At 39.4% G+C, this 26,931-nt stretch overlaps 1 protein-coding gene across 11 annotated transcripts in view; it reads right to left on the minus strand.

Moving 5' to 3' along the window:
* The window catches only part of rap1gapb (RAP1 GTPase activating protein b), a 98,594-nt gene that overhangs the window by 37,864 nt on the left and 33,799 nt on the right, over positions 1-26,931 (minus strand). For 2 of the 11 annotated variants that reach the window (XM_044212171.1, XM_044212196.1), the window contains exons 1-2: positions 4,804-5,164; positions 4,499-4,517 (exon numbers count right to left, since the gene is read on the minus strand). Coding sequence is in view for 2 of the 11 variants with exons in the window: in XM_044212084.1 (XP_044068019.1) it covers positions 18,078-18,113; positions 26,395-26,438 (80 nt within the window). In the remaining 9 variants the exon portion in view is untranslated. Of the gene's footprint in view, positions 1-4,498; positions 4,518-4,803; positions 5,166-18,077; positions 18,114-26,394; positions 26,609-26,931 lie in introns of those variants that run through there. The other 9 variants (XM_044212153.1, XM_044212084.1, XM_044212105.1 and 6 more) reach the window with 9 other exon arrangements.

Raw genomic sequence — 26,931 nt, forward strand, 5'->3', positions numbered from 1 at the left:
AAAGGCTGCCTGACAGCCTGCCACTTTCACTACCGATGGCATGCTTGGTGGCTCTCATCACAGAATATGAATATTTTTTTTGTGATGCATGTGTGTGTTTGTGTCTGTTTATACCATCACTACATTTATAAGGTAGATAACTATATATATCTGGTGAAGGGCTATGTTTGACTTGAGGGAGAGATTCCAGGCTGGCATATTCTGATGATCACAGTGAGCATGCGTTATCAAATACCACCATCCTGACATATGACAGGATGATACTGTATGATATGGATTTATTAAGTCTCAAATCAAAGAAGAATATTCAGTAATTCATCATCTGCTGCGAAGGCATTGAGATGCACTGGTGCAGTAGATCAATAATTAGCATGCAAAGAGTGTGGAGAAAATATTAACTGTACTCTACAGTCTGGACTAATGGTTGTTACTAAGGTTTATCTCTCATTTCACTTGGTGGAAATCTGTCATTCTTCAATGTGCGATTAAACGTGATCAAACTGACTTCATGAATATTGGCCGACAGAATCCTGATACAAATCCTCTTGTATTATTCAGTATATGCCTACTCCATCAGTGATAAAAAAATATTCTTTAAAGCTGAACAGGGTGATAAGTCCCTTTTCTGCATCCCCCCCGTTTGTCTGTCATTTTGGAATCACCAGTTCCAATTGCACTGTGGCCTAATTGGAAATCAGCCATTATTAATTTTAATGTTATCATTTACATTAATAATGCAACTAATATGCAATGGACAAGCCAAAATGTCATCAGAAAGCCCTATTGTGTTAATAATCTTATGTATCTTATAGCAATTTACGGTAAACTAGAGTTATATAAATAATCAATGGTTTTATTAAGTTGAATTAAATGATCTGATGTGTCCTAATGAGCTTTGGATCTGGTGACTGGCACAGGTCAATCCTGTGCACAGCAGCAGCCAGGTGGCAGGGTCACTGTGTCACGATGGTGGGATGACTGACACACTGGAGGCACATCCCAAGCAACACTTATCTAGCCAGCTTAAACAATGAGCCACCTATTGCCAAGCTGCTCACACATGATCCCAGGTGAAAGGTTCATTCTTCAGTCTCATTAACTACTTGCAATCTCGTGGATGCAGAGAGCCAAAAGAGTGTATCACTGTGTGTCACTTTTCTCTCTCCTTTGCAAAGAGAGACACATTGCTCATACCAATGTTAATAAAAGATCCTTGCTCCTTTTTCTCCATATTGAGGTTGATTTCTTGTTACCGCTGCAGTTGTATAAATGTGTGTCACCTAGCAACATTACCTATTCCCTGAATCACTGAAAGATGATCCATTTGAAAAAACAAACCCTAAATCTACAATACAATGAATAAATATTAGCTGTTTATTTTTTTTAAAGATGAGCTCCAAGTGTCTAAGCACTTTGTGACTGTCTTTAAAAAGACAGTCACAAAGTTTAATTCCAAATGCCTTCTGCAATCATGGAATGTAAAATCAGTTGAATGTATTTTTTTTCACATTGCAGGTTCTCATCACGCTGCTAATCACCAATAGTGACTCAAAATAGCATATTCTAAAGTTCTCACATGAGGCACCAGAGCAAACAAGGGACGAATGGTTAACTTTAACTTTGCTATTTATGTCGGTAGACCAGTAAGCAAAACTCCAACATAATGGTATTCACCTCCAAGCCCTTTGCTTGCTGAATTACGATGGTCTTCATGATAGAATCACATGTTTCTATGTTTATTTCTGGCAGAAGAAAGTTTCTAAAATAGACACAAAGCATTCTGAAACTAAATCTGCCGATTAATCCTATGTGTTGCCAGCTGCTGCCTCCACAGACTGCTGGGTCATGAGCTCTGATAAGAATTCCAGCTTTCTGTAGTCCAATGACGGCTCAGGCTGAACAGCACCTGCAAATATAAATGAGCTGGGCAACACTGAATACTCCGCAAACTGAATTTAAAACATACTGTACATTTGAGTAGGATGCATCTGTACTGTGTTGCGGAAAGGGTCAAGGTCAATCAGATACAGCACAAGAGTTGAGCCATTATTTTACATGTTAATGGTCAGTGTATCAGCCATACAATCTGCTGTCCAATAAAATATGTGTTTCCTTTAGGGGTAGGTGTTGTAACCTTTGGACTGAAGACTTTAACTTCCATGTCTCATAAGCGACATGTTTGATTTACAAGGCTTAAAAAAATAAGTACAAAAATTATTGTATTTACCACATATAAAAATAAAACCGCAACAGATGTTTTGTGCTGTATGGTATCGATATAGTATATAGTGATGATTCATGCTTAGTCATTACCGATTATCCTTAGCATGCTGTTGGCCACAGCAAAGGTAGAGTTTTATTTTAAGAGGTGGGTATACTGTGTTTCTACCATCCAATACATCGTAATTGTAATGTGTTGATTGTAACGTGTGATAAGTGGTTATATCTTTACAGATAACCCGATTATAATGTATACCTAAATATCTTAGATAATTGTAATTGTAGTAATTGCATTTGACTTTGCACCACACAAGTTAGTGTACAGATCATTTTCATGATCAGTTTAACAGTTGTGTTTTGCCCCACAAAGTCAGAGTAACTGCAGTCAGCTGAAAGTCAGGCCTACCAGCATGTGTCAGTATGATATTCATCACAGCAGCAGAAAAAGAAAATCATCATAGGGTATCAAAAAGATGTTATAAAACCAGATAACTGACGTGGTGAAAAAGAACATATAATAAAAGACAAAGAATTATGAGGTTAATATAAAGGCTCATTGTAGTGCCATGAAGTATAACGTTAGGTATTATTTATGATAACTTACATTGTCACCGACGCACACTGTAGTAACAAAGGATATTGATAACAAAGATTGCAGAACGGACCAGCCGAGTGAGGGGAATTAACTATTCACATGGTAAAGTCTTTAACTGAATGAGTTGTGTGCATGCGCACAAAGTCTCTGAGGCAGAATAGGAGTGGTGTACTGTGACGTCGATCATCCTACAGCAGGGAATTTTAAGCACTCATCTTGGAGCCTCATCAGCAAAAATTTACAGTGGTTCTCAGTGGTAAATTCTCTTGACCCCAGGCTAAATACTGGCTGAACATGACTACTGCATGTGTGCCAGCTCAACAGATGTATTGGTTTCTTTGGCAAACAAAATAGCCACAGGCACTGCAGGAAGAGTCAGATATCACCGGATTGAGCACTGCTATGGTAGAGTAACCTTGTCTATTAATGGTAGAGCAACTTTGTCCATTAAAGCTTTAGCATGGGCTTTGGCAGACAAGTCCTCCTCAGAAAGAAGACCTTGGGGCAACTTGCATTAATAAAGAGATCAGAAGTGCTATCCATTGCTTTGTAACTATATACCAAATGGGTAACGTGATGATTTATGTATGCAGAAACTGCATATCTATATATATGATGGGTAGTAGAGCGCCTTAATGATCCAGCAACCCAATTCTGATAAAAAACAACTAACGACAGTAAGTCAGTGATTAGTTAGTGATACTATAATTATAGGTCCAAAAACATCGGAAGGTTTTCATTTAAACAGGGATTTATAGATATGATACTCCAAATACAACTCCCTCTCACTTTACAAAACAACAAAAATAATACAAAAAAACAGAAACTCTGGTGCAGCATGCATCTCACCTAGAAAATTAGTCGGTGACTACAAACTGACAGTCAGTCAGCAACAATGCTTTTATGTCATGGTTAATCAGAAGACTTGGAGAGATCTGTCTTAATCTGCCAACATGATTGCAGCCTGTTGGCTCTAACTGCTGTTCAAAAGACTGAGCTGAAAAGAAGAAATGATTGGCCCTTTGCAACTGAGACTGCCAAAAAGTGTTTTTATTTTTCTTGCTTTGCTTACAGCCAATTTACTGGGTGTAAAGCTGTAACTGTGTTTGCTAATACTATATAGGGTCATCGTCATCATCATTACTATTATTATCATCATCATCATCGTCATCATCTGTCAGTTCCTCTCTTGATGTAACCAGAGTGAACTGGCACCTGGCTTTGGCAAAATTACAAACTTTGCAGACATTCTGTCACATTTCCTTCTTGATAATTGTTGACGTAACAGTCAAATTAAGCTCTGAATGTGAAAGCTCCAAGCAATCTATAAGACAAGAATGTTGTTTTCCCAATTCATTTTCACTGGAGCAGCGCTAGGTTTTGCCTTTCAATTGCATTATACATTAAATTCTTGCTCTGGGCTTGAGTTCCTAAGAATAAAAATAATATTTGAATCATATTTTTGCTCTGAGAGTAATGTCTTGCTAGGCTTCATCTTTCCTTCTACCAGCTCCACACAGACATGCACACACATACACTGAAAGACACACACACACACACACACAGTCCGAGAGAGTCAAGTACACATGAACCCCTAAGCTTTGCAGGTCCGCTTAGAAGAGAGCAACTAATCTAATCAAGTACAGCAGCTAATGCACAATGAAAGCAGAGTCATTTACTCACGATGCCAGTCAGACGCTTCCTGGGTGAACAAGAGAGAAAGGGAGAGGAAGACAGAGAGACACAGAGAGAAAGTTAAGGGTCTAGAGTGGCATAGGATGAAGAGATCAGGACAGATCAACTGGAGCTGGACACGAAGCTAAACAACAAGCAGACTCTTCTTTAGCTGCTTGTATCGTATATGTCCGTTTCTCTCTCTTATCTGTCCATCTTGTATTGACTTAAGCTCCCTCTTTCTCAATTTACCTATCTTTCAACAGTTTCTCACTTCAAGCGCAGTGCACTCTATCATCTCTATTCATGCTTACCTGTTTGTAGTGCTGCCTCACTTGGAGCTCAGTCTCTTCTCCTCAACAACTTGGTGCTCCTCTATATATCGCTCCCTCCGTGTGTCTGACTCAGTCTCTCTATCCTCCAACACCTGCTGTAGGAGATCAGCCTCTCTTCTGTCAGATGATGCTGAGAGCAGCCCTCCCTCTATCCTCTCTTTCCGTCTGACCCTCCCTGTTTTCCTCTCTTCCCCTTCCTCACATACATGCATGCATTTAACTGACTGTTTTTACTCTGAGGCGAGCACAAATGCTCCCTTCTCTCAATCTCCTGCTCTCCCTGCCGATGTCTACCTTTTGTTCGCTTTCCATCTCCATCTCCACCTCCCCTCTTTTCTCTTGATCTGGCTATGACAGAGAGCTGCCCATCCAAGCTGTGGGTGTTGCTTGCTTAGCATTTGCCTCAGTGAATCTGCTAGATAATGACAGATTCTGCTCATTCAATAGGACAAAATGCTGTGGCCGGATTTTGGCTTGAAAGCAAGTTTTTAAAAGAAAGGGACATTACCTCATCTGAAAGGCGACATCAAATCTCTGTTCTATTATCTGCCTCGCTCTGACAGCTTGTTCCAACATCATAAAACCCATTCTGCAGAAATTAGCCTAACCATCCCATTGTCCATTTGACACATTAGTGGCAGGCAGTTAGCTGAAAAGCTCTCAAATGCTGCAGATTTTGTAGCGCACTCACACATAATGGAGAAAATTACTTGCTCAGCCCACAGAGGAATAAGCACAGGTCAGTGTTGTCCAATGTATTACTGAGTAATCATATTTTCCTGATCTTCATGCATAAGACAGTACAAGACATCACTACACATTACGTGCAGTCACAACAAAGTAGTCTTGCATAAATGGCATTTAGTGGATTTCAATACCATGTTGCCTGTTCATGTCCACCTCTCTGCACCAAACATAGTACGGTATCTACAAATAAGTGTTTAAATTTTAAATCACTTTATCATCCAAAATAAGTCCAATGTAGAATGCATATGGGAGCAGCTCACAGATAGGCATACTCCTACAGTATATCCACAACAGGAGTTGGCGTTTTCAGATTAAAACGATGATTCAGAATGCGTCACATAAATTTCTATGCTGTGACTCAACTTTGTAACACTCACTGCACTTTTATACAGGGCTATCCCACATAAAACCTGATATATATTTAGACTGCTTTTCTCCTATCGACCTTCTTCAACTAACGTCAACGATTTCTTCATCTAAGCCATCAACCTGTCTCTTAGACCACATCCTAACTAGGCTGCCTAAAGAAGTTTTACCCTTAGTTACCACTTCTTTACTGGATGTGATCGATCTGTCTTTAATAACAGGCTATGTCCCACAGTCTTTTAAAATAGTTGTAATTAAATATCTTCTTAAAAAGCCCACTCTTGATTCAGGGGTTTTAGCTGACTATAGGTCTATATCTAACCTTCCCTGTCTCTCTAAGATCCAGTTTTCTGAGATTCTGAGAAAGCAGTCGCCAATCAATTGTGTGACTTTCTAAATAACAGTTTATTTGAGGATTTTCAGTCAGGATTTAGAGTGCATCATAGCACAGAGACAGCACTGATGAAAATTACAAATGACCTTCTAACTGCATCGGACAGTGGACTAGTCTGTCCTTGTCTTGTTAGATCTTGGTGCTGCATTCAACACCATTGACCATAACATCCTATTACAGAGACTGGAACATTTAATTGGCATTAAAGGAACCGCACTAAGCTGGTTTAAATCCTATCTATCACATCAATCTCAGTTTGTACATGTTAACAGTGAGTCCTCCATGCACGCCATAATCATGGAGTTCCACAAGGTTCTGTGCTTGGACCAATTCTATTCACCTTATATATGCTTCCTTTAGGCAATATTATTAGGAAAGACTCCATAAACTTTCATTGTTATATGGATGATACCCAATTATATCTATTGATCAAGCCAGATGAAACTAATCAGTTTCGAACACCTCGACACATTATCTAAAGTTATAGTTTTTCTAGATGGCATTGCCCTGGCCTCCAGCACCACCATAAGGAACCTCGGAGTTATCTTTGATCAGGATTTATCCTTTAACTCCCACATGAAACAAACTTCAAGGACTGCCTTCTTTTACCTACGTAACATTGCAAAAATCAGGCGCATCCTGTCTCAAAATGATGCAGAAAAACTAGTCCATGTGTTTGTTACTTCTAGGCTAGATTATTGCAATTCCTTATTATCAGGCTGCCCAAATAAGTCCCTTAAGACTCTCCAGTTGATCCAGAATGCTGCATGCAATAACTAGGAAAAGAGATCATATTTGTCCAATATTCTCTGCACTGGCTTCATGTAAAATCCAGAATAGAATTTAAAATCCTTCTCCTCACCTACAAAGCTCTTAACGGTCAGGCACCATCATGTCTTAAAGAGCTCAAAGTACCATATTACCCCACTAGAACACTGTGCTCCCAGGATGCAGGGTTACTTGTGGTTCCTAGAGTCTCCAAAAAGAACGGGAGCCAAAGCCTTCAGTTATCAAGCTCCTCTCCTGTGGAATCAGGTCCCAGTTTGGGTTCGGAAGGCAGACACCATCTCCATATTTAAGAGTAGGCTTAAGACTTCCCTCTTTGATAAAGCTTATAGTTAGGGCTGGCTTGGGTGAGTCCTGAACCATCCCTTAGTTATGCTGCTAAATGCCTAGACTGCCGGGAGACTTCCCATAATGCACTGAGTTCCTCTCCTCCTGTCCTCTCTCATTTTTATCCCATTAATGCATGTTACTAACTCGACATCTTCTCTCTCCCATAGTTTTGTGCTTTCTCGTCTCTCTCCTCTCACCTTCTGTCGCTTTCAGCAGGTATTTCTGCCTCTGGAGCTGCAGAGTCTGGATCTGTGATTGTGGGCCACCTGCTGCCCCCGTGTTCCTGCTCAACAACTGCTACTACAATTATTATTATTAGTCTTGTTACTATTATTATCATTATTATTTCTATCACTATCATCCCAATTATTATTACTTTAGTGCTAGCTCACGGTGGGATTTGTTGGGTCTCTGTATAATAATATTATAAAGAGTACGGTCTAGACCTGCTCTTTAGGAAAAGTGCAATGAACAAAAAGTTCTGCTGAAATGGCGCTATATAAATAAAATTGAAAATATACTCAATGCAGGTGAAAACAAAAGCTAAATAAAGACATATATAATAAATGACCCATCACCTTACCAAACATGCTCCACTTTTCGGAAAACAGCATCAGAAAAGCTTACTCTCCAGTGTGCATCCTTCCTCCTCCTGCATCTTTAACCTGAAGCATCACCTCTGAAAGCAGATTTAGCTGCTTGCTAGGCTAAGCTTACAGTTATAGTTCTACTAAGAGTACCAAGCTGCAGGAAATGTAATGGTAGTAGTGCCAATCGATAAAACAGGCTGCAGGCCCTGAAACAAACCCATAAGGGGATGTGAGCCAAGCCTTTTGGCGGCATGTTGGCTCGTCCACACCCTCACATGTGTATAATATTACAAGTAGCCCAGAGCTAGCTTAAGCACACACACACAAACCAGTATGTCACAATGAAAGGAACACACAAAGCCTGTTTTCTTTTTATTTACTACCCAGGAGGTTCTGGGATACAATGGATAACCTACATTGTGGTTTTCCAGTAAAGGTCCCAGATAACCTGCTCTACCACTCACCCGGGGAAGACAGTGTTACCCCAGGGAGGGCAGGAATCACCTGAACAACGTTGAGCTCCAACAGGCAGAGAAGGAGCATGAAGAATACAGGTTAAGTATAATCAACACCTTTCTGCCTGTTTCAAGTCTCTGAGCTGCCAGTGGGGTGGAGCTGAAGATGTGAGAGGATCTTTGCTTACATGGGGCAGAACAAACGGGAGTCAAACCAGGTCAGGAGGTTGACTAAACAAATTATCAGTATTTTATTCCAAGTGAGTATAAGGGAATTCAGAATTGTCAAGTTAATCAGACGGTGTGCAATTACAAGCGCAATTATATATGGGTCATGCTGAGACTCTTCTGACTTTTTTTTCCATTTCTCATTTCATTAGTTTCATCCCCCTCTCTGTCTATCATCGTGACTGTCTGCTTCCCATTCTGTTCACAGTCCTCTCCTGAGGCAGCCTGACTGAATTTAACGTTTACACACCACCAAACTGCAGAGAATATTCTTAGAAAAGGAATCACTAACACTTAAATTTACAAGAATTTTGTCCTTGTGACACCCATCATATACATGAGGACAACAAAACATGCACAAGTCCCCCTCCTTCAAAACTGGAAGGTAGCTGCAGCCTCACCGGCCTTTTCCAGAGCTTTCTTTTCTCCTTCTCTGTCTCAGACAAAGGGCTGCAGTTTTTACTTCTTTGGTTCCACTCATTTAAACAAGTGCGAACAATGTTATTTGAACTCTAGTGACGCCTAGGGTATAGCTGAAATCTTTGTAAAACTGCCTCTGTAGTTGCTGATCCTCTCAGTGAACTCCTCAGTTCAAAGGTCAAAACTGTTGTCAATAGGCAAGGAAAGTTTATTTGGCAGACAATTCACAGTGCTTCACATAAAACATAAAGGCAACATAGGGCAATATAAAAAGACAGTTGTCCTTAAAAGGCAAAGGCTTCTCTGTCAAAGTTCTAGCTGCTCTGTGGATGGATGAAACCTTTAAGATTCAGGGGGATGCAAAATGAAAAGTACATGTTGTATTATTGCAGAAAAATCATACTTAGTTTAGTAAGTTACAGGCAGTGGAATCAGCTGATCAGATTTGGAATTTTGACTCCCCCTACTGTCAAAATTTCTAACTTTGTGGGTCAGCACAAACACAATTACTGTACAATCTTTATGGGAATCTTTTTTACTTTTGTTCACAAGTCCTGCTTTGCCTTTAAAGGGTCAGTGCAAGAAATATAAGAATCAAAGACAAAAATATTCACCATTACCAGCTCAACAACTTTTCCATTTCACATATCACTAGGTATATCAAGTATTCTGTAGTTGTGTGCATTTGAGGGCCATGTAGATTTACTGACAACAAAATACAACCAGCGCTTTAAGAGTAGTTAAAGACAGCGTTTTTGACCACTAGTAGCGCTATGGAGCAATAGTTTTATGAGCGGGTCCCCATTTTCTTTGTATTGTGCACGTGCACAAGGATGCGTATACATGCGTATGCCACACACAATGCGTTGTGGTGCGTAACACAACAACTTTGGTTTGTTTACAAGAAAACTGAGCACCTTTAAACTAAGGAGAAAAAGAGGAACAAGATTACTTTCTATCAGAAATGTAATTAACATGTGTATAGCTTTGGGGTGTGGGACTTGGCCATGGCCCTCATTCCCCTCATGGCTTGAAAGGTGGGAAAGGAAGCAGTTCTTCAACACAAGTGTTGTCAGCACTCCCAGAACCCCGCTGGCTCTCATAATTACCTTGCGTTTGGGTGGCTCTCTCTATTGACTTTGGCAGTGATAAACCTGGACCCAAACTGAGTGTGAAACCACAGGACCATCAGTGGGCAGGTAGCATATGGAAGACTGGCTGTAGCTCATCCACAGTTCACCAACACAACAATTTCCTGATTTCCTGTCAGACTGCACTCAAGTGTTGTCTTGTGCACTTTACATTTGATATAATGTAACTACTAAAACCATTATATCCTATGACGGCGTATTCACCATTGTAGTTTAAAAAAAAAATAATAATAATAATAATACAGAGCCAGTGAAGGGGGGAAATATTCGATGAAAAAACTCAGAATCTTTAAGATTAAAGTCATAAATCAATAAATGAGAAAAAACTTGGATGTTCTGATATTATCAAGTCATAGATTTGTGAGAAAAAACTCAGAAGCCTCCAACCTATTGGTGAGAGAGTTTTCACTTGGCAGTGACCATAAAGTATGGAAGTGTTTAGAAAATTAATTAGGTTAGAATGAGTTTGTTTGCATGCATGTGAGTGTGTGTGTGTGTGTGATGTAGACTTACTTTGACTGTTCTCATTTCTGGACTCACTCAATTAGTGTTGGTGATGTTATGACTGACTGACTAGCACATACATACACACACACACACACACACACACACACACACATACACACACACAGGAATAGAAGACAGAAGTTTTGATATTAACTTGCAACGTCTCTTCAAAGTCCAGATGCTTATGACAGTATGGTGAGTCTGGGCTAAAATCATGAATATTTCCTTATTGCTAAATGAATCCAATTGCAAAGTAGCCTATAATTTGATTAGATCATCCACTGCAGGCATGATACAAAGCAAGCAAGCGACGTCTGTGGTATGATGAGGTTTTCTCGTAAATTTGCGACTTTAATCTAAAAAAGTTTTTTTGGAATATTACCCCCCTCCCCCGGCTCCGTAATTTATTTTTTTAACCTACAATGGCCTAATATACCATTGTAAAATCCAGACTCATGTTTACATTTACACAAAATTTGTCACTATATAATCTCTGCTTGGCTCCTTTTCTTAACTTGGCCATAATAGCAGCAGATTTGTTCATATCCATCTATCCATCTTCTGTACAGTTTATCAAGCTGCAGTGAGTCTGGACTCTACCCCAGCATGCATTGTGCATTCCTTAGAAAACATGTTTCTGTAAAAATGTTGAAGCACAAAATGATTAAATTGCACTAAAAATTATCAAAAAGAATACCCTGATATCATTTTCACATAATTTGAGGGGTAGAAAAAAATGACTGGGAGCTAAACTTAGACTGCTGGCTGTACTATAAATGAACTTGTCATGGTACAGCTGTACCATTCCTAGTGTCTCTGTGGTTTGTGTTGGTTGTTGGTTCCCCTCCTGTATATGTGTGTGTGTGTGTGTGTGTGTGTGTGTGTGTGTGTGTGTGTGTGTGTGTGTGTGTGTGTGTGTGTATATGTTGCCTCTGGTGAACTTCCAATCAGAGACTGACACAACTTCTACCCATCTGCTGCTGCTCACCTACTCTCCATCCACAATCAATACCTGGCAGTATATCTACCCGGCTTGCCTCACCAGTCTTTGCCAGATCGTTGGTTTACCCAAGTAGTATTACGCCTCAGCCTCTGTCTTATCTTTCTGGAAAATTACCTTTATGTTATCTGAAATAAAGACTAACTCTGTGACTCCCTGTGTTCAGGTTCGTTCCTCTCACCTGCCTCCAAGTTACTCACCAGCTTTCCAGGAAGATCTCACCTCGGATCTCCACTGCTCCACCTCAGCCCGCTGTCCTTGCTTAGCCTGCCTGCTCTCCCCAGTCTCTTGCCAGCCCGCTGGCTTCACCCAGTCTACCGGCTCACAGCGATTACCTCCACACTCCTGGTTACGCATTGTACTTCATAATAAACTGAGACTAACTACTTCAACTCCCTCTGTGCAGCCACGGTGTACCACAACAGAACTTGGTGGAAGAAAAATTAGAAACTACCTCAGTTTTCTTGTGAATATTGGCACCTAGGAACACCAAAGTACACTTTATATTCAATCAAACAACACACACAAACAAGTAACATCAGCAGCATTTTATTTCCTTAATATACCATTCTAAATTAATATTCTGACATTATTTTCTCATCCTGAATTGATTTAATGTTGAGTGGATTGAAACGAACCCCACTCTGCAGTGTTTCTGAGTGCCCCAGTGACTAATTGGATGATCAGAATCATTATGTGGACAAGCAGGGCTGTCAGCATCTGCTCCAGGTGGGCATGTTGGCTGCTGAGTGAGGAGCACAAAAAGGAGAAACAACAAAAACATAGGTGACCTCAAGCAGAGACTGAAACAGAGAATGAGAAGATACTGATATGCTAATGAAGAATTATAATTAAATAAGAAATGTTGGAATACGACATGATAATATGGTGATATTGAAGGACAAAACCAGCACACATCCTAGATAATCAAAAGTTGTCACTTACAGCCTTAATACACTGAAGTGCATTCATGGCTTTGTGGGAAATCAACAAAAACTGAAACCATTTTCCAATGCTGACTACAAGTGTTTATGAGCCATGCTGTAACTGACATTTAGAAATCTCATTACCAAACAAGACATTGTCTTCACTATTTTCCAGACAGAAGTCTGTGCCACATTTCATCTCCAATGACAACTTGTGCCTTAGAGATGGGCTTAGAAACATGTAGTTGACAACATTTACTGCATATACGTCATTGTACACACATGAAGAATGATTTGATAGCTCTATTTATGAACGATGTTCATAAATGCCACAAAGCAAACCATACATGCCTGAGCGAAACAATTATACTACACTGTATGAGTGCCGCTGGAAACGCATCATTTCCTCCATCGTTATTCTCCTTTGCTCTCTGTCATCCTACTCAATAAGGTATGTGCAGTGCATAATTGAAGAGTCTCCTGAACTGAGATGTAATAGAGCCTAATTACATGGAGTCGACCTCCTGATAATGTTAAATGGCTACAACTGCAAGCAACATTACGCCCTTAATAAGTCCAAGCTTTTCAATTAATTTGCTAAATACGTCTATATTAAGTGAGGAAGCTAATGAAGCGCAACTGGAATAATATACAGTAGGTGCTTGTGTGTGTGTTGTAATATTATAATAATCAGTGTTTTAATAATCTGTATGGAAATGGAGAGTCAGCAAAAACACGTTTCAATATTCAACAACACCTGTCTGTCACAGTGTCTTAAAACTGAATATTATAATCTTTAAAAAGATACAATGTTAAGTGTGGCAAGAGAGTGAACAGAACTTCAAAAAGATCCTAACATGCATGGCTCATTTCTCATCTACCATTGCAGCTGCAGTCTAGCATGTATTTAACTGAACAGGTGCACTGAGTAACAGGCGAACCCCATCTGCAAAAATAACCTCCATCATCACTGCGCTTCTCTCTGACTGTGCCCTCTGCACAACCTGCAAAAGCAGACCACATTGCAACAGCATTGGGTCATAATGTTTTCCTCTGTGAACTCACTGAGGACTGGACACACCCGTCTGGGTCGCAGCAGGGGTCTCTTTGCTGCCTGGTTTTGATGCAGCCAAAATAGCACACAGTCAGTCCATTGACTAAAAAAACGAAATCCCCAGCACTTTTTAGCAAAGATAAAGCTCAGCTACTCTGGCTCTGTGAAACATTCCCAGATACACAACTGACATTTGTTTAATGAGTGCTGCTGTCCCACTTTTAAATGATACAAAAAAGGTTCTGAAAGACATTAGTCACATTCATTTTATTATGCAAGATATGAATAATAAGAGAAGAGGTTTCATGAAACAACTGCATATTTGGAAGAGGTATATTGCGTAATGTTTTGAGTTCAAAAGCTGAATATTGGATATGCCCTATTTATTTACCATCATGAAAAGATTTTAGTCAGGTTTACTGTAGATTTTTTTAGACACTGCGACAACACACACCTTCGCAAAGGCAACAACTGGACTATTATGTAAAATCCAAATATGTGTTGGTGTACTGTAGATTAGATATATGTGTGCCACAAACCACTGTAAATAAAACTGTGTGCACACATACTGTAAATACTTAAATTGCACTTGTTTAAACCTGCCTGAGGCTTGTGTTCTATGATCCCAGTAGGAGCCATAGCTGTGGTCCCAAATTCACTCAAATGAAAACATCATCAGAACTGATGGGTATGATAGCAACATGCAAATGTGAAATGAGGAAAATAGAAACAATGGATTGGGTTGACACTTTGTGATGTGAGAAAAACAATAAGTAACGATGGGGTGGTGACAGAGGGATGAGGGGACTGAAGCTGCCTGAATGAAATCACGTCCAGCTAACTCCTGGCGAAGGCTATGGTTCTTAATTGATATCATCTGTAGAATCCACTTAAATCGGTGTAGATGGAGGGGAAAATTAAGTTAGAGGAGGCTGCACTGTTCAGAGCAACAGATCTAAAAGACTAAGAGACTCATAGAAAAACAACACAAACTTGTTGAACCCTAGCAGCAGGTTTATACCCTGTATTGCCAGGCTAAGACTGTCCAGGAATGGTTCAATGACCATTACAATGAATTCTGTTTGATGCAGTAGCCTGCTCAGCCATCAGATCTCAGTCCAACTGAACATCTGTGAGATGATATGGAGCAAGCCATCCAAGCTGTTTGGGAGGCAAAATAGGGTGCAACACAATATAGGGAAGGCTCCCCTAATATTTTGTTTATATTTTGCATATACCATTTAACGGCAGCCTCCATCAAGAATGTTTAATTTGGCAAATGTAAACAGTTTGCTTGTCCCAATGACAGTCAAGATATGTCCTGACTCAGTATACAAGCCTTGATCTGCCCAATGAGCTACAGTTGGCTACTCTCTTCTCCTGTTTGCTTTCTCCTCAGGACACTGACTCCTATATTAGAAGGGAAAGTGGCCATTAACAGCAATCTGAAGAGACACAGATGCCCAATTAGAGGCCTCTTAGCCCCACTCTTTCTCAATGTTCAACACTGAGGACCACTTCATTACCACCCAGCTCCTCATGTCAGTCAAAGGGTTGCTTAGATTCATAGCCCTGGAGCAGCTCAGAGTAGATGGCTGCAAGGCAACAGATATACCTCCCACTGTGCACATACATAATATATCGCATTCTCTTAAAGTGGAGCCCCTTAAGGGGTGTCCCTAACCAAACGTTAATTAAGAAATTATTTTAATTTATAGTTAGATTACAATAGAAATGCTGATCATGTTGTTCCACTTTATTTGCTGCGTCACTAGACAGTCATTTTAAGTGTAATATGCTATTCTAATGCTTTGCCCCATTAGAGCAGAGTTGAGTTGTCAGGGACAAACACTTCCACATCCAGAATGACAATTCTTGCATAAATGTCATGGCATTTATCCTGGCCTCCTTATTACAGCAGAGAAGGAGCATTAGACTGAGGAAGATAAGCACCACCATTAGTGAGCAATCAAGCTAATGAGTGTTTAATTGGGAACACTGTACTGTGAGCAGTTTAGCGCAGTAAAATAAGCGTGTTCCCACCTTTCATGAAGAGCACCTACTTGCTCAAATGATTCAGGGCTACTCAAGTCACATCAACACGAACAGAAAGTGTTTGTGTGTCATGGTGAGATGATGGAGACGGCTGTGCTCAGCAAGAGTGACAGAAAGCCCCCCCACACACACACACACACACCCCTACACCTGGCTTATTGAGGGTGATGTTGTGATGAATTTGAAGCAGTGGGACATTGCAGGGGATCCAGGAAAGCCAGTTTTTAATGACAGACACTGTTGTTTTTAAGCCGCTGCTGTAAATCTCACTGACATGTGCTGTTCTTAACACAATAGCTGTGTGACAGCTGCCTGGATCCAGACCTTTGTATCCGCTGTCTGATATCAGGCAAGTGTGACAGGCTACGTAACAGAAATGGAGAGAGACACACACAAACTTCCCTATGGACAAAACTGAGACATGTCCTAATTAAGTCATAAACCTTTTCTAAAGTGATCCAACCATATATGACATTGGAACAAAGCCTGGTTTTGGAGAAAAAATAACTCCTCAAGAATTCCATCCCAGAGCCCAAAAGAAAGGAATTATTAAAAACTAAGTGTGTTGTTGATACTTGGGCTTTTTAATCTAAGTGTAGCCTGAAACTGATATACACAATTGGCATAATGACTTAGTGATTATAATCAGAGAGCTCTGCTGTGGATAGCTAGCAACTGCACAGCCCAGCCCTGAGGTGCCATTAGTATGCGCTACAGACAGAGAAACCCGAATCCTCATAATGAAATTCTGTGGGTGTGTAAGGGTGTATTCTCCTCTGATGAGCCTCAATCATCCTTGTACCTTCAATTTCCCCTTTCCCTCCCATTGTCCTTTCCAGACTCATTATGACTTAGTTTTTATAGCCCATTTGATGTATAATTATGAAGAAACATTTTTTTGTAGCTGCTGGCGAGATGGCTGAGAGCCTTGTAAACAAAAAGACAAAACCCCCTGAACAAAATAATACACTATTGCTCTACAGCCACACACACAAACACTCAAAAAAATAAAATTAATATTTAGTCTCCCTCTCTTTTTACCCATAATAATTACAGAAGGTAAGGTGTTCATGATGACATTGACATTTGCTGCCTTTGCTGCCATAAGAAATTGTATATTAATACATTTACATATTACTATAATAAAATAATAAAATAATACTAATTATAAAAAAATCAATAAAATATCACAAAACTATATAAACATGGACTTGAATATAAAGTTATATAACTCACAGCACCACAAACAAATCAGTGCATGGGTTCATTACTGCACAAGACAATAAATTAAATATTGCAAAGCTATATTCATGTTAAAGCGTTACTATTAATCTTTCTGTGGCCCTTGATGGATGAGATCTCAAAGGCATGTGCCCTACATGGCCAGCTGGTATTACACACATACTTGTGCTCCCTGTCTCCCTCCATCTGCTTTTGCTCCTGTATTTACAGCCACACATTCCCTTCTCCATCCATTCTGTGAGACTACCTGCCAAGAAGGGAACATTACAAGCTCCACTATCTCCATTTCGATCATATGCAGATGTCCAAAGCCACAAGAGCAGATAGGTTTGCTAAGTGAGAAAATAATTTTATGCACAATTGAAAATCTTATTACGAGCCAGGAAAAAGCTGGGATTGAGATGAAGGAGAGCAAAGGTCTGCTTATGGTTTTACTGCTCTAAAAATAGAAGTCTTACCAGACCTTTTTTAACTATATCTTTGCTCAGGTCATCATATTGTCTTCACTAACAAAAAAGCACATTATGATAATGTTAAAGTGAAGAAGCTTGCCTCTGTTGCAATACATCTTCCAGCAAGTAACTGACTAAGCATTAAATTGATGGACAAAGTTTATCTCTATGCTCCTCATGCTGAGTCAACTGGCTGTATGGAAAATGTATTTTTTATTGCTGCAGCACACAACAGAATGTCATGCTGAACGTGAACATGGGTGGAACAGAAAGACAATATGAATGCTGACATATAGTGCAATCTTTACTTTTGAAAAATAAAGAATATAAAATTGAGTTATGTTTCATTCTGCTTTCAGATGATTGAAGTTAGATATCTAATCAAAACTGTGGTTTGTCATGTGGAATAGGTAAAAAGTCTTGTAGCCTCCATCTCAAAAACTTCAGTAGTTGGAAATGCAACATTTGGGAAGAGAGTGTTGGAAGCAGTCGAGCATGAAACAAAATTCTCTGATGCATAATGTTGTTTTTCAATGAGGAGAGGACTCACCATAAGGTCCTGGTCCTGGAGAAGCTCTTGTCAACTCTAGAGAGAAACAAAAGTGACAGTAGATTAATCTTGGTTCCTATCCTATGCATTCCTGACAATTACTGAAAAACATCTGGAGAAGGAGACGTGTGATGTATGAAGTACCTAATTGATGGAACGATACTGAATCATTTTATTATTGGAGTGGACAAAGAATTATTTAAAATTGTTTCAATTCTTAATCAACACTGGGCGTTTTTGTAGTACAACTAATAGTAGATATTGGGGAATTTGTAAAGATAACACCTTTTGATGGTGATTTTTTTTTTCAGTGAATAATAATAAAATTATTTGTATGGGCCTAGCTTTGCCATCTCAAGGACAACTTGGTCAGAATTAACATGTTATCACTTTGAGGTGGTGAATCTCTTAGCAAATCTCTTGTCTGATAGTTGTCTGATAAATGTCAGTCCAATATTCACTCTCCTTAAAGCTCTGTTTTGCTCTCCATCAACTCCTGAGGGAAACTGCAGCCTCTTTAGCTGCTAAATGGCCCACTATGTTCAATGACCCAAAAGGCAGACGATCCCTTTCACAGTACACGTGGTGATTTGATCCATTGCTAATACAAAAATATTGGTTAGTGCAGTTTTAAGGTTTTCAACAATATACACCACAATGTGCCTCCATGAAGCCAGATGAATATGATCCGCATCGCCTCCCTCTACAGCTCCCTTTTCTTCACTCCATTTCCTTTTTCTACTCCTCTGCCTGCCAGCCAGTTACTACGTACACCTAGAGAGGGGTTTGTGTCAAAGATGGAAAGGGGCAGCTGGCTGATGTGCCGTGCAAGCAGGCAGACTGTTGGAGTCTAGAAATGTTGGAATGGGGTGGTGGCAAAACAGTGAAGGTTGTATAGAAAAAAAGGCAAATATCACATATGATAAAAAGGTAAATTTATGCTTAGTTGCTTTGGGTCGATTTGAGTAATGAGATAAAGAGAAAGTATGTGTGCTTATCAGTAAAATTAACTGCCAGGAAGATAAAAAGAGGGAATAGGAGATAAAAGGCAGCCAGAAAGAACAAAGTGGTTTGGCTGTTTTCCTCTGTTTTACATTTACAGAGTGTTTGGAGTTTTGTGTGGCTGATGCTCTCTTTCCATTTAACTTGCATACAAATGATGCAGGGAAAATTTTCCCACCTGGATCAGTCTTTGAAGCAGCAGGTTGTGGACAATCAATCTACAGATAATCACTGCTTATTCCTTCCTCCCCCAGAGCTAAGCCAATCAAATAATTACCATTGTCATAATTTGATGCCAACACACTCACAGGCACTTGCTTCATTCATCAATAAAACAACACAATGAAAATAACAAAGGTAATTGAAGCCACTCTTCTGACATTCTCCTTCAAAGAGAGAAAAAGCAACTGAAGTTTGTTTAAAGTATAGTGTGCAATAGCAATGTGTCATGGAGACGCAATTTCAACTCCATGTGGGGTTACTGCTGGGTCATCTGAGTAAACTGTCTACCTCAAAGAAATATATCCAGTCTCATCCTTTCCAAGATTTCTCTAGAGGTAATATGTAATTCAATGTTAAATGACAACTTATGGGACTTTGGCATGTTAAGTGCTACAAAACCAATATACTTGCTTTCCATTCACCTACAGTTTGTTGCCAGTATCTGTTGACATTGACAGAAAGTCAGTGTATTGATTATTTTTTCTTACTCGATCTCGTGAAAAACTTTTTAAAATGATAAATGAGTTTCCCTGCAATGTTACAAACCATTTAAGATTTACCCAAGGAGAATTTGGAGTAAGGGATGCATTCAAAGGCAACACTTACTGCACATCTCATGTGATTTACTATCACCTTCATAAAACAGTCATAGAACGACATCTTATTCAGTTATAATTCAGTTGTAACAATACTTTATTTATGCCCAGGAGAGTTTGGGATGTATAAGAACAGAGTGCACAGTCTGATACTGTATGTTTTTTTCTACTTGAAGAGCAACTTTAAACCTTGTTTTAGCTTGAACATGCCCCCTTCATATATTCAAAAAAATTAATTCAAACCCAGACACACACCACTGCCTCATCACCACCACAGACTGTTTTTGATCTACAGCACTACTTGATTTTCCCTAAAAAAAGGTAAATAACTACCTTCGCAAATTAATCGGTTTGTTTAGAAAATGTCTGTTGTGACAATTCCACCTTTTCCCAGAGCCCAAGGTGACATCAGAAATATTAACACTTTATATGACAAATCATTTGAGCACATTTGAGCAGCTGGAACCAGTAAATGTTTTGTATTTCAGCTTGAACTGAAAAGAAAATAGTTGCCGGTTCATTTTATGTCGATCAGCTAAGGTTGTCACAATACCATTATTTTAATTTCATATTTAGGTATACTTGTGGAAACATTATGACGCGTTACATAGTGACGTAGATACGTTACAGAAGTAAAGGCTGGACTACAATCGAGCTGGTTTCAGGATAGTTCAGGAGCAGTGTTTTCTGTGGGAGAGGGTAACTCCCTTTCAGGTGGACTTTGGGCTTTTTCACTTTGCAAACCTATTACATGCACAAAAAAGATACATAACACAATAAAAGGAAAGGGAAGAAGCCAAAAAGCATAATATGACCACTTTAACTGAAATCATATCATTGTAAACACGTGGTATCAAAAAAGTATTGACAACCTTACAATCAACTAATCAATTAATCAACTAATCATTTCAGCTCTACTATGCTTACAATTTATTAACTCAAGAAAGTGGATTCAGATTTAAAAGGGGCACTCCACCGTTTTTACACATGAACTTCAGTTTACTGGTCCGGCCTAAAACATTTGTATAATGTTTGTCTGTGGATCTGGTGGAAGCCTTCCAAAGACTGAAAACCCTGATGATGTCTGCTCAGCTTGGACTTGAGACATTTTTAACAAAAAAAAAAAAAAATTCATTACAAACTGGAGGTTTGAAAGAAGTGGTTATTTAGGAAGCAAAGAGGGGTTAATGAAAGATCAAGTTGCATTTTGGGAAGTCTAGGATCCAGTGTTTTGGGAGTTTAAACCATACAAGGGATTAAAATTCTGGATAATTCAGCCTCTGCTGTTTTGATTTTTAGCATTCTATTAAAATCTGACTCTTGTAAGTCCCCCAACATTATGGACGTGCAATACTAAATTGTTGAAATGCCCTTTTAAGTTACTCTTGTAGGAGCAGTGGGTCAATATTCAATAACATGCCCATACCACTGGGTGGCAGGACAGAGCTAAGTGGTAAAACCAGGGCTGTTACATGTCTCATCTGTGTATCTGTGCATGTCTGTCTTCACACTGATATCCCTCTGCTTCTTGTTTCTGCCAGCTCTATAGCTTACTAACCTGTTTCTATTTTTAGCTCTGTCTTGCTACCCCCTCCTCATCCCTGTCATTTCGTCTTTCCTCCCCTATCTCCTATTTCAGGACTTGTGTCTGCTGTAAAAAATATTGGATAAAATTGTATGACAGACGGTGGGATGATGTAAGAAATTGAAACAGTATGTGCTCAAACAGCGTGTCTGACATCAAACACGTCATTTCATGAACCTTCTGCGGTGCACACTCTTGCCACTTGGTTCGGTCATTAGATACAGCTCACCTGTACATGACTGTAAAATGTTTTTTGCATGCAAACAGTGACATTATGCGTGTTGCTGGTGAGGGCTCTGCTCTTTTGCTGTTTGTTGCCCGGTGTTGAGAATGGAAATATTAGTTTGCCAGTCAGCGATACAGTTGCTGATTATCCCCCTGCTGACACAGGCAACACACTGTTTTGGTGTTAACAGTCAGGAGTGAGAAACAGACGTCACATAAACAATTACACCTCCATCTACTGTGGTGGCACATGACATTCACTCTAGGAAGGACACACAAATAGGTAGAAGGTAACAAAATGGGCTTGGCTATTATGACAATATAAATCCATTTTAATAACCTCACTTTAGATCTAACTGCCCCATGTCTGAATGTTCTTACAAGCAGCTTAATTGTCTCCCAGTGTATAAGATCAGTTGATTTTAAATGAGCTGAAATAACCTTGGTGAGGTTGATACTGCTATTGATTATTTTATTATGTATTATAATCACAAATTTTTGATAGAGTATCACGTGGATTTCACTGACAGCTGAGTGACTAAACTTACACTTAAACCACAGCATGCATCCTTCTCTACCAGGAAAAGAGACAATAGACAATTGGGCCATTCAGACAGAAAGCATGAATAACGTTAAATGTGAGAAATCAATTCGAGATGCAACTAAATGTATTCATCAAGCTTTCTTTGAGTGGAAGGACAAGGAAGCGTTACCAAGAGCACTTACATAATTATCCTACATCAGCACTCTTCCTCTGCTAGACTTGATAAATAAGGGCTGTGGGGTTCCAACATGCACAGCAGTAGTAAAGTCCAGCTGGTTTATGCAGTATGTGGATCTACAGAGATGGCAGTGAACTAGAATTTCACCAGCTAATTTCATTTTCGAGCTGACATCAAACCTTTTAGAATAATTGGACTAAACTGAATGCAGCTTTAGTAAAAGTGACAAGCAAACCCTTGGCAGAATTTGGCTGGTTGCTGGGAAAAGATGCAGCTTGGCAGCATCCTGATAATTCAAATAGTAAACATTTCTCAATCTTCTCAAAATCATGTGAATAGAAGGAGCATCGATTTTTACCTATTTTTGCCTTATACACGCACACACTACCATTAGCTTTGTGTTCTCATCTAATCCCTAATAGCCACAGACCTTCAGTCAACCCCATCAACCAAGTAAGTGGATGTGACTGGCTAGACAGCGAGGTTGGAAAGTCTGTTCTGATGAATTTGAGAAATGATCTTCTGAAGTTAAAGCTATGCTTGGCAACACTCTGAACACAAGCTTCAAATTCTACCGATAATATGGCATGTCACTGTCAATCAAATCTGATCAATCCAAACACACCTAGTCCTGATGAAACAGATTAACTGAGTTTTTAAGCATTAAACTCTTAATAAATAATATCCAAAAATGTTTTCTCAACTTTGATGTTGCTTATTTAGTCGTGAATGTTTCATGTTATAGAGAAATATTTAATTTCAGGGTCTTTGAGCAAGAAGATGACATCTCTCACTAAATGCAACTGTATCAGCATGCAGATTAAGGCTACAACTAATGTTTATTTTCATCAGTTCATCTGCAGATTATTTTCTCAATTAATCTATTCATCGTTTAAAACAAAAACATCCCAAAAAAAATAAATCACAAGGTCTACAACCACCTCCCATGGACCAGAGCCATGAAAAACAAATACATGCGGAACAGCTAAAATGCCTGAAAGTAAAGGTGTACTGGGTGCACAATCACACCATCCCCTCCTCAACACCACCATCAGGTAGGTAGAATACCTGCAAGGGAAACAGTAACAGAGCAGTAGGTTATGTGCACAATCCTACACTCTTTCACTTGACTGAAAATTTGCCAGGTGTCTTCAGGCTTAAAGCTGACTTTACTCAACAGCATGGAACCAGCCAGCTGTAATTTTAAGTCTGTGAAACCACCAGCATCATCGACTAGCTTTCTCCTAAAATCTCAAAATAGGCAAGTCACTCACATCAAACAAGGCTTTAAGCTTGTGTAGAGGTGTTTATGAGGTGTTTATTGACCTCTCCTGCTTGTTCCTATGGTTTATGGATTTAAATACAAGTTTATAGACAAAGTTCACTGAATATCCACGTAGGAAGCAATATTAAAAATAGCTGTTCTCAACCATCTATTGTTTTTAATTGCCCACTTCACAATTTACATTAATGTTACATCAACAGGGAAACTGGCACAGGAGACAGTAAAATTGATGCTCAAATAAGGCATAGTTTCCAGTTGTTTTTTTAGCTCAACTGTTTTTGTTTGCAGTTGTTTACAAGCGTTTTGTAGAAACAGCCACGTTATTATGTGCTAACGGCAATTTCCATTAAATTGTATGCGGAAATTATGCTGCAACAAAATAACTTCTTCAAAGACGGATTCTGAAACAAATGTAGACCGGTAATTTGATGGTCCAAATCTGGGCTCCATCCATTTCTGTTTGAGAATCCTTTCCCTGTTGTTCATTAGGCATTAATTTCCCCGGAGAGACTCCTTTTCAACAACAAGGCTTTTAACAACAGGGACACGTTTTATTGACAACTACAAAACAAACCAAATCTGTTACACACATTAAAGTGAAAAAGTAAAAACCTAATTTCTTTTCTTGAAACAAACATCCTAATTCATCTCAGACAGCTGCATGCTTTCAAAGAATCCTGAAGCAATTAGAGGTGCAGGTCTCTGACTAGAATTTTATCAGATTGGATCAGAAATGGAGGGGGAAATTTGGGGCAACGTAAATGAATATGGAACACAATCCCTCAACAGGCAAGATAGTAAACTATCAAACTGTTCCAGCAGAGCTTCTTTGGAAACAGTTTGGGGCCGTGTGAACAAGGACAGGCTGAAAAAGAGCTGTGCTCAGCCAAGCTACACTTGCAAGAGCATCCACTCATTTTACTGCTCTCATTTGAAAACTGATGTAATTAATTAGTGATTTAATACATTTTCATGGAACAATTAACAATTACCATTCTACACACCCAGGTAGAGCTTTCCTACAATTCAGTGGTTTACATGAAAAGTAGGGATGCACCGATCCATCGATTGAACTCAATGGAATCAATTTTATGTAAGGAAACATGAGGCCAGAGATTGCTGTGGCACTAAAAAAAAACTAAATGTGATTAAATTACTGTAACTGATGGTGAATACAGTGAGGGAAAAAAGTGATTGTAGTTAACACAGCCTCAACGGCCCTTGTTGCACCTCAAGTCCAAGCTCACAGACATATCAGTGATGTGTAATACCATTGGGTATAGATCCAGACAATTACCTGAAAGCAAGAAAGGTTGATAAAATACAACTTTCTAGTAGTAGTAGTAGTAGTAGTAGTAGTAGTAGTAGTAGTAGTAGTAGTTAAATCAAATTTACCTTTCGAGTGCAGTTTTCAGCATAACACTTGTTTTTTGACTACTGTTCCTCAACTACTATTCCTCATTCTCATTGCACATTTTGGTAACAAAGTGGTTGTTGCTGTTCCAAAAATGTTGTTTTCCATGCCCTACATAGCACTTCCTCGTCTTCTATTGGTTGGCGGGATCTGTCTGTGCACTCAACCTGACTTCTACCACAGAAATGTCAAATTGAGCCTCATGACTGTTTTCTAGGGAGACTTGGCAGAGCCCACGAGCAGCAAAACACAACAGTAAAAGTGATTTCAGTGCCTGATGAATTGTAACGCACTGTGTGGCTGAACGGCTCACTGCTCATAATCCAAAATATTTTCAAATCTTTGATTCACATTCTGACTGCTACAAAATCATCACTGATATACATGCAAGACTGACTCCTACTGAAAGTAGGATCCTTCCTCTTTTACACCCTCCTCCATGCTGATGAGATATTTTACTTATTTACTGTGAAGATGCAGCTCACTTTCAATTTCCTCACAGTGAAATACACAACCTAAATAAGCCTTTAATTACAATAATTCAATATTACCAACATTTAATTGTCTTTCTGAGAATGACACACCACTTTTGTTGATGATAAACGACCAGTGTTTTGTTTTTAATGTGTTTGTTTTCCCCAAAATATATTAGGAGGGGAAAGGCAGCCCTCCAGAGGTAATGAAAAAGTCCCCTTGTGTCTTGATCATTTTATTTACCACTAATGGGCTGACTAATTCTCTTAATCTACCAGTGGTTTTACAGTGCTCAATATGATAAATTTAGGTTATTTTGCTGAGTAGTCTGCACTGTCTGACCAGCAACATCTGAAAAGTCTTTAAAAAACATGCCACCATGGAAAGGTCACAATGACCGAGACAATCAATCAACATCTGACTGCACTTGCACTGAAGCAATCTTTTTAATATCTCCCTTTGTTGCTTCACACATTAACACACTGATCTCATTATTTTAGCATCTTGGCAGCTATTCACTATTAATGTTTAAATGTTTAAAGCTGCAAATTAGGACGGCTGACAGTCAATGACCTTGTCAGAGTCATCTAGTTCTGCAGTTGCTGAGCAGGTGCAATGAAACTCCCAAAGCAGTCTCACACCTTCCTCTCACTACTCCTCTGTGACAGAGTCAGATGGGTTAGTAACAAGATGCAACAGGTACACTAACACTGCCACATACAAAAAGCGGGCAAACTCCAAAATCACTGTACACTCAGAACAATGAATTAAGATGAAAAACTATTATCTTACCCTCCATAAGCTCCAAACGTGAAACTCCTTTTCCTCTGAGGCATCCTGCTGAACAGCTGATGAGGCTTCCCAGGTGAGAGCAGTATATCGGTGCAGTTTGCAACACGAGGCTAAAGAATAACAGTCATACTCTGTTCCTTTTTCTATCGCTGTTCGTTTTGCTATGCTCCTCTTATCTCTTTCTACACCTCCAACTCTTTCTCTTCTCTCCTCCCTCCTTGTCTCAGCCCTCATCGAGTGTGTGTGCTTTGTCTCAGTGTATACATCCTGGCCCTCCCTCTTTGTGTCTCCTTCGTGCTCTCTGACTAAGTAGCTCCTATCTCGCCAGAGTAAGAGAAAGGTGCGTCCAGCTGCCCTGTTGTCCTGGAAACAAACAGGACTATTTCTCAGCACTGGCACAAAATACTTAAATTTCCTACCTATGTCCTATAAAGGCAACCTCTCACTGCTGTTCAACTCTGACAAGCGACTCTCGTGAATCACAAGAGCTCTTTGCTCAAGAATGGGTCTTGTGAGAAATATGTATGCAGACGTAAC

This window comes from Siniperca chuatsi, linkage group LG2 (assembly GCF_020085105.1).
Source record: "Siniperca chuatsi isolate FFG_IHB_CAS linkage group LG2, ASM2008510v1, whole genome shotgun sequence".
NCBI classification, from domain to species: Eukaryota; Metazoa; Chordata; class Actinopteri; order Centrarchiformes; family Sinipercidae; genus Siniperca; species Siniperca chuatsi.